General features: G+C 34.2%; 2 protein-coding genes and 1 long non-coding RNA gene across 5 annotated transcripts; all 3 read left to right on the top strand.

The window, feature by feature from the left end:
- Positions 1 to 1,370: 1,370 nt before the first annotated feature.
- Positions 1,371 to 4,753, top strand: LOC122600107. Of its 3 annotated transcripts, none has more exons than XR_006324007.1 (5): positions 1,371 to 1,419; positions 2,085 to 3,047; positions 3,698 to 3,818; positions 4,216 to 4,334; positions 4,517 to 4,753. It is a non-coding gene; the product is annotated as an uncharacterized LOC122600107 (long non-coding RNA). The 3 variants fall into 3 exon arrangements; XR_006324006.1 differs by lacking the exon at positions 1,371 to 1,419 and adding an exon at positions 1,548 to 1,734; XR_006324004.1 differs by lacking the exons at positions 1,371 to 1,419; positions 2,085 to 3,047 and having other exon boundaries at positions 3,071 to 3,818; positions 4,517 to 4,672.
- Positions 4,754 to 6,090: 1,337 nt separating this feature from the next.
- LOC122601866 (putative F-box/FBD/LRR-repeat protein At5g56810) lies at positions 6,091 to 8,424 on the top strand. The gene is made up of 4 exons (XM_043774600.1): positions 6,091 to 7,041; positions 7,477 to 7,654; positions 8,035 to 8,153; positions 8,353 to 8,424. The coding sequence occupies exons 1-3, from the start codon at positions 6,091 to 6,093 to the stop codon at positions 8,067 to 8,069; spliced, it is 1,164 nt and encodes a 387-aa protein (XP_043630535.1). The 3' UTR covers positions 8,070 to 8,153; positions 8,353 to 8,424.
- A 712-nt stretch (positions 8,425 to 9,136) lies between these two features.
- LOC122599005 (PH, RCC1 and FYVE domains-containing protein 1-like) lies at positions 9,137 to 15,315 on the top strand. The gene is made up of 9 exons (XM_043771452.1): positions 9,137 to 9,347; positions 9,606 to 9,692; positions 10,106 to 10,195; positions 10,325 to 10,411; positions 10,511 to 10,615; positions 10,830 to 12,902; positions 13,020 to 13,166; positions 13,655 to 14,250; positions 14,726 to 15,315. The coding sequence occupies exons 1-9, from the start codon at positions 9,318 to 9,320 to the stop codon at positions 14,892 to 14,894; spliced, it is 3,384 nt and encodes a 1,127-aa protein (XP_043627387.1). The 5' UTR covers positions 9,137 to 9,317; the 3' UTR covers positions 14,895 to 15,315.
- Positions 15,316 to 16,028: the final 713 nt, after the last annotated feature.

Genomic DNA, 16,028 nt, shown 5'->3' with positions numbered 1-16,028 from the left:
TATAGTTATTGGTGGGGTTCATAAAATATTATATTTATGTTTATGCTTATAGAAAACAAAATATAACTTTCTTTTTAAACTTTATATCTTTAAAATATCAAAAAAGTTTGTAACTTTCAACACATTTTCAACTCACCTACCACATCTGTCTAAAATATCCTCAAAATATATTCAAACTCTTATCTACCTAAACTAACTCTCTCATTTATTCACTTACTTTAATTTTTTTTACCTAATATACTTATCCTTAAAAAAAATATTTATATACTTTTTCCGTCCCACTAGAAGTGTCATGTTTTGATTTTATAAAGTTTTATTTTTCAGCTTTGACCATAAAAATCTTTGTTTGTGTTATATAATACTTAATGAAAGTTATATGAGTTGATTGAGTTTTGAATATATTATCATTGAATATAACTTTCTATCAATTATTATATAACACAAAAAAATATATAAGATCAAAGTTGCAAAACAAAGACTTTGAATATTCAAAATATGACATTTTTAATGGGACGGAGGTACATACATCAACCTTCAAAATAATTACTACGAATATTTTTTTCAACTTAAACTATTTTTACATTAATAACTAGGGGTGTTCGCGGTTTGGTTTTTACCCGGTTAAACTGTAAACCGAACCGTTTAAAAAACCGAAAAAAATAAACCGTTCTTAAATTTGGGTTTGGGTTTGATTTGTAACCAAAACCGAATAAAATATGTGGTTTTTGGTTTGGTTATGGTTATATGATAATGAATTTGGTTAAACCGAAAAAAACGAATAACTTATATTACTATTATGTATTATTAAAATATTTAACGCATATATTTTTTGTATGGATAATTATTACTCCCTCCGTCCCATTTTAGTTGTCATGTTGACTAACTTTGACCGTAAATAACTTTGTTTGTGTCATGTAACACGTGATATAAATTATATGAATGGATTGGGTTTTTAATGTACTTTCGTTCATATAAGTTTCATCAACTAGTATATAGTACAAATAAAGTTTTTACTTTTTATGTCTATTTGTCTATTATGTTAACTTTTTATTGAAATTATAAAAATTCAATGGACAAACAATGGAGAACTCGATGGAATTTTTTTTAATAATAATGACAAACAACAGTTTAGCAATTTCAGTTATGTTTTATTTGGTTTTTTCGGTTTAAACTGAAACTGAACCGAATTTTAATTTGATTTTCGGTTTGATTTTTTAAATTTGAATTAGGTTTTGGTTCGATTTTGATTTTAAAAAATAAAAATAAAAAAATCGAAAAATTCAAACCAAATAAACTGAATAACCGAAAACGATGAACACCCCAGTTAATGACCTTCAAAATATGACACTATTTTTACATTAATGCCAACCGCTGCTACCGATGTCCCACGGCCCCATCAACCGTCGCGATTAACACCGGGTAACTCTCTAGTTTTATTTGTTTTTTTTTTTTTTTAGAATATAGTTTGTGTTATGTTAAGAATATAGTTTGTTTTATGTTAATTCAGTTATCAAATACATTCAGTAGTTGTTAGATTAAATAATTTCCGTATATAAAAAATTATAAAAATATTCAGAAATTAAAACTCTCGCCAGATCTCATATAGATACAACCTAAAATCGTGTCCATAAAAGTTTCTTTTTAATAAAGAAGCCTAATTAAAGAAATTTCGATCAACAAACAGCAAGAGCACAGTAGCAAACCGATTCGATTGCACAGTACTCCCGATTTGAGGTAATTGGTAAACTTTGTTTTTGAGTTATTTTGTTGTTGTACTGTCTATGTACATTTGTAAATAATGTTGATAATAATAGAGTATATATGTGGTCTATATAGAATAGGAGGGTTTTGCTAAATGAAGCCCTAAGGTTTTTCGTTAAAATGCATTAAATAGTTGTACGCTTACATTCAGCGGTAAAGTGAAGCCCTAAGGGCTTTATTTAGCATTTTTCATAGAAAAGAATATTAGAGTTACATTGAATGCTTGTTTAGTAAAGTGCATGTTGGTTTAGATTGTATTGATCACTCTTACGAATTACGATCATTATTGTTACATTACATAATACGAGTAATTTTATTTATAGTTTCATGGCTTAGTTGGAATTCTCAATAAGATTGAAAAAGAGGATGAAATTGCAACGAGATGGTGGAGAAAGGGTTGAAAAAGATAGAATAAGCAACTTGCCAGAAGACGTTATTCATCGCATACTCTCCTTCCTTGACATGACATATGCTGTCCAGACTTGTATTTTGTCTCGTAGATGGAAGGATACTTGGACTTCAATGCCGTATATCAACTTAAAATATAGAGGCATGTTTAGAACCGTCTATGAGTATGAAAAATTCATGGCGCATGTACTAACTCACCGCAACAATGGTACAGAAGTTTTTGGAGCTGAGCTCAGATTCTATGGGAGATCTATTGATCGTCATATACTTACGTGTGTTAACACACTTGCATAATGCTAGGAAACTGGATATGATATGGTCCATTAGAGAGGAGCTCCCAAAATATATTTTTAGTTCCCGCACCTTTAAACATCTTACACTTGAAGACGCCTATATATGGTGAAATTACTTACCAGAAGCAGCCTGGGATTTTCCAGCTTTAGAAACTCTGAAATTAAGTAATATAAGGTTTCATGATCCCGGAAATACGAGTACTGTCAATCTTTTTTCCAAGTGTGTCAACTTGAAAGATATTACTTTACATAAAATTCAAATGCTTGGAAATGAGATATTCAACGTTTGTGCACCACAACTCCTGAATCTCACAATTACAAGTTCTGCCACCTTTCCGGAAGTTTTCAATGTGGTTGCTCCTCAGCTAAAGAATCTAACAGCAACACTCTTCGCCCTGTATTTTTTATTTCGATGGGGACAGTGTTAGCTTTCTGCCGCTCTCCACAGATGGCTTCAATGCTCTGGAGAAAGTGAACCTCTCTTTTGGAGGTATAAAAAAGCAGAGGCATGGTTCCAAGCTACTCAATTTGTTCCAGATAATCCGCAAGGCCAAATTTCTGAATCTTGATGTGGACATTATTGAGGTACAAATATGTTGTCATTCTGTATTAATTTTCTTGAGCTATGACTACATATAAAGCACTTAGATAGGTTTTCAGTGTCGTGTTTATAAAGATGCGCAGCGGGCACAACAATCTAAAGTTAAAATTCTTCAACAATTATCTTGAGATAATTGTCCAACAATTAATTTAATCTAGGTATATATAACTACACATGTTTTTTCCTACATTTGTTGACCCCATTTTAGACGAAAGTTCTGTACGGATAGGAACTTTTTTTAGGTCCCAATGGTGTTTCTAGTGTTTTTGGGGGGAAAATTTGGTTCCAAGAGTGGCATTTAGAATGTCGGACTTTTCATAAAGCTACCTTTTTTATGATGAGAGCCATGGATCGCAATTATCAGAGCATGTATATAGCAACATGATATAAAGTTGTCTAAGTTTAAGTCTTTTGCCCATAACGACCTCCCAACCAAAATCCTTAATCAGTTTCTCTTTTCAGTATTTTGAGAGATATTTTAGCATATATTTATTCCATCTTATCCTTTAATGAATCTATCAAATTGTCTTAATTCTTATATATGTGACATGTTTGCATCATTTGTTCCAAAAATTTCTCAAATTCATGCCTGGACCAACTCTTGTGTGAACCATGTCCCTTCAATAACTTGAAGTGCTTGAAGATAAATGCAAAGTTGTTGAAGCAAAATGAGCATATAGCAACAATACCCGTTCAAATAAAAAACTACTTCCTTAAGAACTCTCCAAGTGCTACTTTCATAGTGGAATCATCAGGTATTTTCACATGATATTTGTTATGATCTATCCATATCCTTTCATACTGTATCGCAGTTTATATATATTATATATTTGAACGGCGCAGTTTATATATTTTGTGAAGTTATTCATGTTAAAGGTATATTTCTCATATTAATTAGTATTTAGAGTGCTTGAGGTGTTGTGTGCTGTTATTAGATAATCAACAACTGGATCACTTATGACTTATGAGTGTGATTCCTTTTTGTGCATCCATGAGTGATATTAAGTTGTTATTTTTACACATTGGTATATATATTATTTGATGTGAATACATCCACATTTAGAAAAAAAAAGATCCTTTCATCATGGATTAGCTAGCTAGATTGAGAACAGTTTTTTTTTTCTTAAGAATACAAATCTTCTTCAATTGAAGGTGCCATAGAAGAGATCAAGGGAGCAGGTACCTAATGGCACAATGCCAATGAAGGTAGCCAAGTTAGTCAGATGCTTCTGGTGCCGATATTCCTCTTGCACCAAGTCCTTTTAGCCAATGTAAGCTTTCCGTTACCTTGAATCCATATATAGTTAAGAATCTATTAATCAACTTATAATTGGCACAAATTATCAGCAGGACAAACATGATGTACATATTGACTTATTATCTCCTTTTATGATTCCTGGTTATCATATCATTTGTATTTTTTAACTAATTATACGTACTCTAACATTTTCAGGTCGCCACATCCTAAAGCCTTGCTTGGTTAGAATGCAACACTGCAATTCAACCTTAAAGGAGCTCTTGCGAGTAGTTTTAAATATTACACTATGCTTTTATACATTGCTTTGGATAAAATTGGTTGAAGTAATTTATTTTTTCCTGTTACAGTGTCTTTGCTTTCTATTTGATAGTATTGAATGCAAGTGGTTTTAAAGAAGAATAATAAAAGTGAAAAATGATTGTTAGATGAAAACATACAGTTGCAGAGCGAAGAACACTACCGGGTATTGGTGACATCTTTTCTAGTAGCAGAATGTCATGGTCTCTGCTTTTGTTATATAATAACTTTACCACTCTGAACAAGACATAGCAGATCGAGGTGACAAAACGGGTGGGTCGGGCAGCGGGTTGATTACAATGATCACCTTAATGTCTGAAATAAGTAGCAACTTCATATGCTTTCTAAAACACTTTGTGCAACTTTTGACCCATACGATCCATTCCTTTCCATGTTTTTATCTATTTTTTTTTTTACTGATTGTTAATCATTATATATAATGACAAGTTCGAATCGACCAACGGGCTTATACATCACTCCACGTCTTCCAAACATTAGTAACCTGGAAAGTTAGTCTTAAAAGTTAAAAGTTAGGTTGTGGTCTATGTTTTTGTTCAGCTCTATTAACATGGCATATCTGAACTTAAAATAGGTGACCTAGACTTAAAAAATGGCTGAAATACTGGTATTTCATGTTCTGGACTCTGGACCTGGGCTAAACAGACCCAATTTAAACTAACTTGGTTTTAGGCCGGACCAATAGTAGCTATGTGCAACTCCAGGTGAGAATGTCTACCACGAACGTTTGCCTCGTACAATAAGCGACAATACTACTGGATTTGATCATTATTATTATTATTATTATTATTATTATTATTATTATTATTATTATTATTATAGTAAAAAATTATTTTAGGAACCTTTAAAATGCAAAAAAAAAATCAAGCCTAACCAATGATTATTTATCACATGATGATTGTATTTTTATTGTGTTTTGAATAATATATGTGTAATTTTGAATTTCACATTATGTAGAGATATGGATTATCATCCATGCAAGTTTTTATGTAGATAAAATTTCTATAAGATAGATTGTGATCAAATGTATATAATTAGTCACGTGTAAGCAACTTTATAGTAATATGAACATATGTTATAAGTCATATAATAGATAATTTTAATTTAAAGAAAGTTTTTAAAAGTTACTCGTTTCTAAAATAACTCTACCCTATTATTGTTATTATATATATATATATATATATATACACACCCAGTCTAAAGAAAAATTCGATCACGAAACAGCAAGAACTACTAACGGGTTCGATTGTAATTGGTAAAGTTGTTTTTAAGTTATTTGGTTGTGGTCTATATGCATGTGTAGATAATAAATGATATATAATAACAAAACAATGACTTGAATATTAGAGTGTATGTTGGTTTAGTTTGTATAGTTTTTTCTCGTCATAATATACGAGTAATATTTTTATATAGTTTTTTCAGGGCTTCGAATTCAAAACTACAAATCGAAAAGCATGGAAAAGAAGATGAATTTGCCACGAGATGGTGGAGCAAACATGGAAGAAGATAAAATAAGCAACTTGCCAGACGACATTATTCATCGCATTTTCTCCTTCCTTGACATGACATATATTGTCCGGACTTGTATATTGTCTCCTAGATGGAAGAATACTTGGGCTTCAACGCCGTATATCAACTTAAATAGTGGCATGTTTAAATCTAACCATGAGTTTAAAGAATTTGTGAAGCATGTACTAACTCACCGCAACAATCGTATAGAAGTTTTGGAAGCTGAGCTCAGATTCGATGGGCAAACCGATCAGAGGTGTGTTGAAGATATCGTGAACTACGCAAACTTGCATAATGCTAGGAAAGTGACTATGATATGGTTCCCGAAGTTCATACATGAGCTCCCACAATATTTTTTCAGTAGTTTTCGCACTCTCAATCATCTTACACTTGGCGAAGACCCTCCCTCTTTAAGGATAATTTACTTGCCAGAATCAGCCTGGGATTTTCCGGCTTTAGAAACTCTGACATTAAGTTATATATGTCTACGTTTATGTGATCCGAGAAATAAGAGCGTCGATCTTTTTTCCAAGTGTGTTAACCTAAAGGATCTTACTTTACGTAAACTCGTGCTTGACAAGGTGATATTCAATGTTTGTGCACCACAACTCCTGAATCTCACAATTACAGATTGTTTGTCCTTTCCAGAGGTTTTCAATGTAGTTGCTCCTCAGCTAAAGAATCTGACAACATCACTCAATGCACCTTATAACTATACGCACGGTGGTCCTCTCTTTCTGCCTCTCTCCACATATGGCAGCTTCAATTCTCTAGAGAATGTGAACCTCTCTTTTGTAGGCGGTAAAAAAGAGCAGAGGCATGGTTCCCAACTACTCAATTTGTTCCAGATAATCTGCAAGGCCAAATTTCTGAATCTTGATGTGGACATCATGAATGTACGTACAAATATTATGTTGTTGTCATTGAAAATTACTTCAACTATTACAGATGGGCTCAACAATTAATGAATGCAACTATCTTCTAGTTCTAAAAAGAGACACATGCAAGTGCAAATTTAGATTTAGTTTAATCTAGCTATAACTACACAAGTGTTTTTGTTTCCACATTTGTTGACCCCATTTATTAACAATGGTTGAGTCCCACGGGTTAGCGCATGTAAATAGCAACGCGATATAAAGTGGTCTATCTCGATTTAATTTTTTGGCCCATAGCGACCTCCTACCCAAAATCCTGAGTAAATTAGTTTCCTGTTTTCAGTATTTTCCGAGAAATTTTATCATAGATATATTCCATCTTATCCTTTTGTGCATTTATCAAAATTTCTAAGTTCTTATTTATGTGATTTGTTTGCATCATTTGTACCAATTAAGAATCTCTCAAATTCATGCCTGCTGAACCAACTCTCGTGTCCCTTCAATAATTTGAAGTGTTTGAAGATAAATGCAAAGTCATTGAAGCAAAATGAGCATATACCAACAATACCCGTTCAAATGAAAAACTACTTCCTTCAGAACTCTCCAAGTGCTACTTTCATAGTGGAATCAACAGGTATTTACACATGTCTAGTATGATCTATCCATATTCTATCATATTCGAGTTCATCAGTTCTAACTGTACTTGTATCGCAGTTTATAAACTTAGTGAAGTTATTCATGTTAAAGGTGTATTTCTCATATTAATTAGCATCCATCGAGTGCTTCAGGTGTTGTGTGTTGTTATTAGATAATAAACAACTGGATCAGTTATGAGTGTGATTCTTTTTTGTGCAATCACGAGTTACATAAAGTTGTTATTTTTACACATTCGTATATAGACTATTTGATGTGAATACATCCACATTTAGAAAGAAAATCCTTTCATTATGGATTAGCTAGCTAGATTGAGAACAGTTTTTTTTAACAATACAACTCTGCTTCAATTAATTGAAGGTGCCACGGAAGAGATCAAGGGAGCAGGTACCTAATGACATGATGCCTATGAAGGTATCCAAGTTAGTCAAATGCTTTTGGTGCCGATCTTCCTCTTGCACCAAGTCCTTTTAGCCAATGTAAGCTTTCTGTTATCTCGAATCCATATATCGTTAAGAATATATTAATCAACTTATTAGATTTTGATAAAAGATTGGCGCAAATTATCAGCAGGACAAACATATGATGTACATCTTGACTTATTATCGCCTTTTATGAACCCTGGTTATCATATCACTTGTATTATTAAACTAATTATACGTACTCTTACATTTTCAGGTAGCCACATCCTAAAGCCTTGCTTGGTTAGAAAGCAACACTGCAATTCAACCTTAACGTAGCTCTTGCGAGTAGTTTTAACTATGATACTATGCTTTTGTACATTGCTTTGGATAAAATTGGTTGAAGTTATTCACTTTATCGTGTTCCAATTTGTCTTTGCTTTTTATTTGAGTGTATTGAATGCAAAGGGATTTAAAGAACAAAAATAAATGTGCAGATTGATTTGAGATGGAATTACATACAGACCAAAGAGCACTACTGAGTATTGGTGATATCTTTTCTAGGAGCTGGTTTTTGTTGTATTTTAATACCACTTGAAGAAGACATAGTAGAGATGACAAAACGGGTGGGTCGGGAAGCGGGTCAAGTTTTATAAAACTCTTAACGAGTTAAATATGATTACAATGATAACCTTATTGTCTGAAATAGAGCAATTTCAGGATGTTATGTGCTTTTTAAACCACTTTGTTTAACTTTTGACCCATACAATCCATTTCCTTTCCATTTTGTTTTCTTTTAAAAGATTTTAACGTCTTCGTCAGCACTTGTGTTATACAACTGTTAAAAATGGACTTTTGGTTCCACGTACAAGCTATCAGTGATCCGTCTATTACACACACACAAAAAATCATGGATGTTTAAATTAACAGGGGATAAAATTGACATTGATTGTAAACTTGAGGGACTATTTATATAAGTTACTTTTAATTTAATTCATTTGTTCAATACAGTTTTGTAAGGTAGTTATGAATACCAAATAATCCCACCATTGTCGGTTGAATTCTGGTAACATTTCATGACATTATGAATGAAATCACCAGCATTTTTCGTTTTTTTTTCGAAGGAAAACAAAGACAACACATTTCTCGATATTTTTTTTTCTCAACGATAGAGAAATTGTGGAAGATCAAATTTAATTAAGTTGATCATGGTTGCAAAGATTATAGGGGGTTTCAGATGGAATGGCAGATCGTGACCCATATATTGAACAGGTTTTAATCCCAAAATTCCACGATATGGAAATAAAACTTATCGGATGCTTTATGATTATGTCTGTATGTATATATTCCGACTATAATTAAGCTATTCGTGTATTACAATGAGGCCACAAGTGATGGAGTGTGTAGGCACTTATGATGCAACAATTATGTAAATTGATTAACTTGATTTAGTTTTCAAATCACCTTTTAGTTTACGTATGCAGGATATATCAGGTAGTGTATGTAATTCATTTTAATCTTCTTTTGAAGGCCCTAATTGCGTTGAAAAAAGGTACTCGGTTAATCAAGTATAGCAGAAGGGGAAGGCCTAAGTTTCGTCCATTCAGACTTTCTCCGGTATGTTGCTATCGCATATACTTATTTGTTGAACCCTTAAGCACTAGTACAAAAGCTTTACCGAATACTTTAAGCTCTGTTACATAACCACAACTAACCATATGTAATTAATTATTTTCCTCTTAACTAAGAAAGCATGAAACGTTTATAATTTAAGTGTGGAAATTGAAAAAAATTCACCATCTGTTAATATTGCGTTTATTAATGTATGTGCTATTGGCAAATAAAATTCACCATCTGTTAACATTATAGCATTTTTCTTGTTCAAAGACCCGGTATGTTGTGGACAACTAAAAATATGTGTAGATGTGTGTTGATATTTGCCTTTTAATGTTGATTGATCCCTTTTTTAGCATTTGTTGAATGATCAGTTTTCATAGGTAATCAACTAAAGTTGCTGCATAAATTTACAGGATGAAACAACTTTGATCTGGTACTCCCGTAAGCAAGAAAGGAATTTGAAGTTGGCTGCAGTTTCTAAGATCATACCTGGACAGAGAACAGTTAGTTAGCTATTCGAGTTATAATCTATTGATTTAGTCATGATTTAATTTTAAGCAGCAATAGCATATATGACCCTATTGCAAAGTGAAATGGATTAGGAATTTTATTTTAAATTTATGGACCCGCAGCCTGTTTTTAAAAGATATCGCCGACCTGAAAAGGAGTACTTGTCTTTTTCACTTATTTATGAAAACGGTGAAAGATCCCTTGATTTGGTAAGATGACTTATCCTGTTGATGCTTATTATTCATGATTTTCCAAATGCTGCATTCATCTTAGAGTAATCTTAAAAGTTGTACTACATATTACTGTAGATCTGCAAAGACAATCTCGAGGTGGAGATTTGGCTTGCAGGGTTGAGGCACTTAATCTTTCCTGCACAAAAGTATACTAGACGTGCCAAAAGTGATCTTTCTGATGTAAGTATCTCACACTCAGATGTTTAATCGGAATGCATTATTTACTTTTCGTTGAATATTTGGAATACATTTATCAGCATTATGGTTCCTTAATGTGATCATTCAGTTAGTCATATAACAAGACCATGCTCATATAACAAGTCTTTTCTTATATATGTGTCCTGTATAATGTTTGCTAAATGCTAATTCAAACTTAAAATTTTGTGTATTACAGTTTCATGACGCTGGTAGTGACGAAGGTCAAAATGGTCATCCTTTTGGTCTAGCATTAGATTTTACATCAAGTATTCCTCGTGGCTCAGTTTCAATCGATTCACCTTCTCCAGAAAACACAAATAGTTTTGTCAGCTCAGATGTGGTATTTGGAGGTGCAAACATGGAAGTAAGAACAAGTTGTGCAGATAGTTACAGGATTAGTGTATCCAACACCCCTAGTTGTTCAACTCAAAGTTCTGGACCTGACGACATAGAATCGTTTGGAGATGTATATCTTTGGGGAAAGGTTTGTTGTGACGGGACTTCTAATGATGGATTGGCGAATGGTTTTCCATCAAGAAGAGATGCTCTAACGCCTAAATTATTGGAATCAAATGTAGTCATAGATGTCCAAAAAATTGCTTGTGGTGTTCGACATTTTGCTCTATTAACAAAACAAGGCGACATTTTTACTTGTGGCGAGGAATCTGGTGGCAGGCTTGGTCATGGAGTTGACAGAGACGTAGGTCGGCCTCACCTCATAGATTTCCTTTCGGTTACCAATGTTAACTCTGTCTCGTGTGGTGAGTATCATACATGTGCCGTATCTTCATCTGGAGATTTATATACATGGGGAGATGGGTCCCACAATGCTGGTATTCTTGGTCATGGAACTGATGTCAGCCACTGGATACCAAAACGTGTTTCCGGTCCTTTGGAAGGAATTCAAGTTTTATCTGTTGCTTGTGGCAACTGGCATTCGGCAATAATAACAGTTGGAAGAAAGCTATTTACATTTGGTGATGGGACTTATGGTGCACTCGGACATGGAGATCACGAGAGTGTTCAATTCCCAAAAGAGGTCGCATCTTTGAGTGATTTAAAAACTCTTAAGATTGTATGTGGTCTATGGCATACTGCAGCAATAGTAGAGTTGAAAAATCAGAAAACTAAACACGCTACATCCAAAAAGTTGTTCACATGGGGCGATGGCGATAAATATAGGTTGGGTCATGGAAACAAGCAAACATGTACTAAACCAACATGTGTACAATCTCTCATTGACCACAATTTTCATCAGTTGGGATGTGGGCATAGTATGACCGTAGGCCTAACAACATCGGGTCATGTCTTCACTATGGGTAGTCCTGCACATGGCCAACTAGGTAATCCACAAGCCGATGGAAAATCGCCTTGCTTGGTACAAGATAAATTGGTAGGTGAGTTTGTTGAAGAAATTGCATGTGGGGCGTACCATGTTGCTTGTTTGACATCAAGAAGTGAAGTATTTACTTGGGGAAAAGGTGCAAATGGGAGACTAGGACACGGAGATATGGAAGATCGAAACACCCCAACTTTGGTTGAATCGTTTCGAGATAGAATTGTGAGAAGTTTATCTTGTGGCGCGAATTTCACTGCCTGTATATGCATTCATAAATGGGCATCTGGAGTAGATCAGTCAGTTTGTAATGGATGTAGACAAGCATTTGGTTTTACCAGAATAAGGCATAATTGCTATAACTGTGGGCTGGTGCACTGTTATGGTTGTAGTTCCCGAAAGGCTTTGAAAGCAGCACTAGCTCCTACTCCTGAAAAGCCTCATCGTGTTTGTGATGCTTGTTATGTCAAACTTATGAAAGTTGCTGAAACCGGTAATAATAATGTCTCTAGTTTGAATAAGGGCATTAGTACTCAAATCCCAATGACGGGTAAAAGGTTAGATAGGTATGGGAGGACTTCAAGGCCGTTGATCTCCCCTATCACGGAACCAGTCAAGTACCATGAGGTGAAGTCAGGAAAGTACGGTTCCAAAACAGATTCTTATTCTATGGTTCCATCATTTCAGAACTTGAAAGACGTTGCTTTCCCAAGTTCACTCAGTGCTTTTCAAAGTGCTTTGAAACCCGGTACAGTGCCTCCAAGGTGTCCACCACTTCCACCATATCAACAGCCTCAAATACATGCTTCTCCTTACCCGATAAGACCTAATTCTTCATCGTCTGGTACTCCTATCTTTTCTCGGGGTCTGATTGACAGTTTCAAGAAATCAAATGAAGTTTTGCACAAAGAAGTGGCCAGATTGCAAAACCAAGTAGGAGATCCTGTTATACAAATATTTATCTTAATTGTGTTTGTACCCTTGTATGAGAGTATAACCATCTACCTCTCTATATGAGATTAATTATACATCATTTTTGTTACATGGTAGGTGAAACATTTGAAGCAAAAGAGTGATAAACAAGATTCAGATAATCGGAAACTGCGCAATGCTACTAAACAAGCTGAGGCAATAGCTGCAGAAAAAACTGCCAAATGTGAAGTTGCCGTGGATGTATTCAAATGCATCATATCTCAGGTACTGCTAATCTCATATCTATATTCACGTCTTTGTCTTTCACGTCAGCCTCTTTTTTTTTCTTTTTCTTTTTTTTTTCTCTTTGACATACTGGACGATGAAACACATCATCTCTCGTCTAGACAATTAAAATATCAGGTCTTTGTTTCCCTTTTTTTTTCTCTAATAGGCTGTATGTTACATAGTTATTTTGAATCAAGCTGATTGCTTCAACTGGTTTTCATGTTAGTTAGCCTATGCTTCTACCCTTATGTTAATTAGCTAGCTTGTACAGTATTTTTTGTACTAATGGAATTAAATTTGATGAGTGTAACTAACACGGTCTTGATGAGTGAATCCTTCATGGGCTTGTATTTGAGAAACTGCTTACCCATATTACCTACAATCAGGGAAACTAACATATTTTGTGTTTTCTTATGTTGAAAAAGGTGAACAGTAATCATAGATGATGAGGTAATGAAGTTTTTTTTTTACTGCTTTTTTATCAGCTAAATGAATTGACAGAAAAACTACCTCCGGAAATATCCGAAGATGAGAGCTTCAAAGCCTTGGCTGATAAAGCCAGTGACTACATCAACACCTATGGAAGTGATACATCTTCAGTTGTTCCTATCGTGCACTCAGATAAGCCGGAAGAAAGTTCTTCATCTGAAGTCATAAGAAAAAAATATCATAAGAATGAAGATGTTGATGAGGCCAATAAGCGAACAGATAATATTGCTGAGCCCGATAAACCAACAGAGGACGTTGATGAGGACAGTATGCCCACAGAATATATTGATGAAGCTGATAAACCAACAGAGGATCTTGAGGACTATAAGCCAACAGAGGATGTTGATGAGGCCGGTGAAACACATCCGAATGATGAAAATGTTGGTATTGCTCCAGAGGAGAACAACGAACCTTCCTCCAGCAATACCATGGAAGCTGCAAGTGAGGAAGACATAGAAGATGGATCACAAATGCTCAAACATCCGAAGAGTGAGGAACTGAAAGAAGTAATTGAACAATTCGAACCTGGCGTTTATGTAACACTGCTCCAACTTTCAAATGGTATAAAGTTGTTCAAAAGGGTTAGATTCAGGTACTTAAAACGGATTGCTCATTTAGCTCTTTCCATGTACTTTCTTTACGAGTATAGACAAGGTGGCAATATTGTGCAGATTACTTGTTATTTGGATCATTTTGGTTTTCTTGTTTTGTTTTTTTTCCCTTTTAATCCAAATGGGTCAAACAAAAAAAACTGAAAATGAATGGTATAAATCTTCAATTGGGTGGAACGCAAACGGGCTGAATATCGCCCAAACTCTGTTTTTAATGCATACAACCTCCTAAGTCATTTTATCCAAACCTTTATATCAGCAGTGTAATGAACTAATGATTCATTAAAAGATTCTGCAATCTGCCCATTGACACACTTCTGAAAACTACAACCCAAGAGTGTCAGGAGATTTATATGTCATCATTGGAAAAGCTCCAATCACTTTGGTACTTAATTACTAGCAAAGTAAAAGTTTTCAATTATCTCTTAATCCAAATTGTCTAATGTATTTATGCAGCAAAAGAAAGTTCAATGCACATCAAGCAGAAGAATGGTGGAAGGGGAACAAGGACAAGCTCTTTAAAAGGTATAGACCAGCAAAACCACAAAGCACTTCAAATGTACCGTCTGCAGCTGCATCACCTCTGGCTCAGGAAAACAGTGAAGATCCACCACCATCTACTTAGCCCAGTTTTTTGCTTGTAGTAATGGAAGGGTTTGGATACTTCTTTGCCAATGCTAGGTCTCATAATATATCAAAGGGATTAACTTTTGGGATATGGTACATCAAGATCTATGGAGCTAGGGGGAAAGGCTTTGTATGTTGCTTCTTATTGAGCAATTTGCAAAGAGCCTGCTTTCCAGGACTTGAAATGGTGACCTTGTCAGGTGCTCGTCTGCTCAAAGCTTTGCAGTTTGTAAAGTTTGGTTTAGTTAGAAGTTCAGTCCTGGACCTAATGTCTAAACAAGTAAAAGGGGAATTATGTGTATATTAGAGCGTTGACCTTATTTCTTAGTTGTACACTAGAAGAATACATTTTTTTTCCGAAAACATTTGTAAAGCTTTGACAGACAAGATCATAGGTACACCATACTGCGTTCATCAAAGAGATAGGATATATCATATATATTCATGTACTATCTTCAACTTATCATATCATAACCGCCCATTATTCAGACATACTGTATCATTAAGACTTGCTACCAAAACTTATACTAAAGGTACTCATGTCGTTGTTTTTTCAATTAATTGGCATGGGAAATGACACAAAGTCAAGGTTTGAAGGTAATCACAATTTACTGTTTGATGTCGTTAAGGACATAATGCCAGGACCATATCATCCTCTGGTTGCTTGACAACGCGAGAAAAATGAAATTAATTAATAATGAATGTTTATCAAAATATGACACACATGACTGACAATGCTTTTTAGTGTAGTTAATTGGCATAAATATAGTTGGTAGGTACATCCATATGAGTTAATTCAAACTTATTGTCATCTATACATTGCTTCAACGAATAACCATATATGATGGTGATGTAACATAAATACTTCATACCATCTTTTCAACAATATGTAAAACACGCTTTCATCACCAATTAGCACACATGCACATCGCATTCTTGATAAAGTAAATAATTCGATCTTCTTTTAATAATGGAACTCGTAGCCTAATAGAGTTAATCAAAAATAAAATAAAAAAGGACAAATTATCTGTAATGTGTTAATAGAGAGAATTCATATGCAAGTAAATAGTTTTCTGAAATACTTTTCATGCATGTATATTGTGAAATTCATCCTATATTGAAATAGATTTAA

This window comes from Erigeron canadensis, chromosome 5 (genome assembly GCF_010389155.1).
Source record: "Erigeron canadensis isolate Cc75 chromosome 5, C_canadensis_v1, whole genome shotgun sequence".
Lineage (NCBI taxonomy): Eukaryota > Viridiplantae > Streptophyta > Magnoliopsida > Asterales > Asteraceae > Erigeron > Erigeron canadensis.
This window is presented reverse-complemented; position numbering and strand designations above follow the sequence as displayed.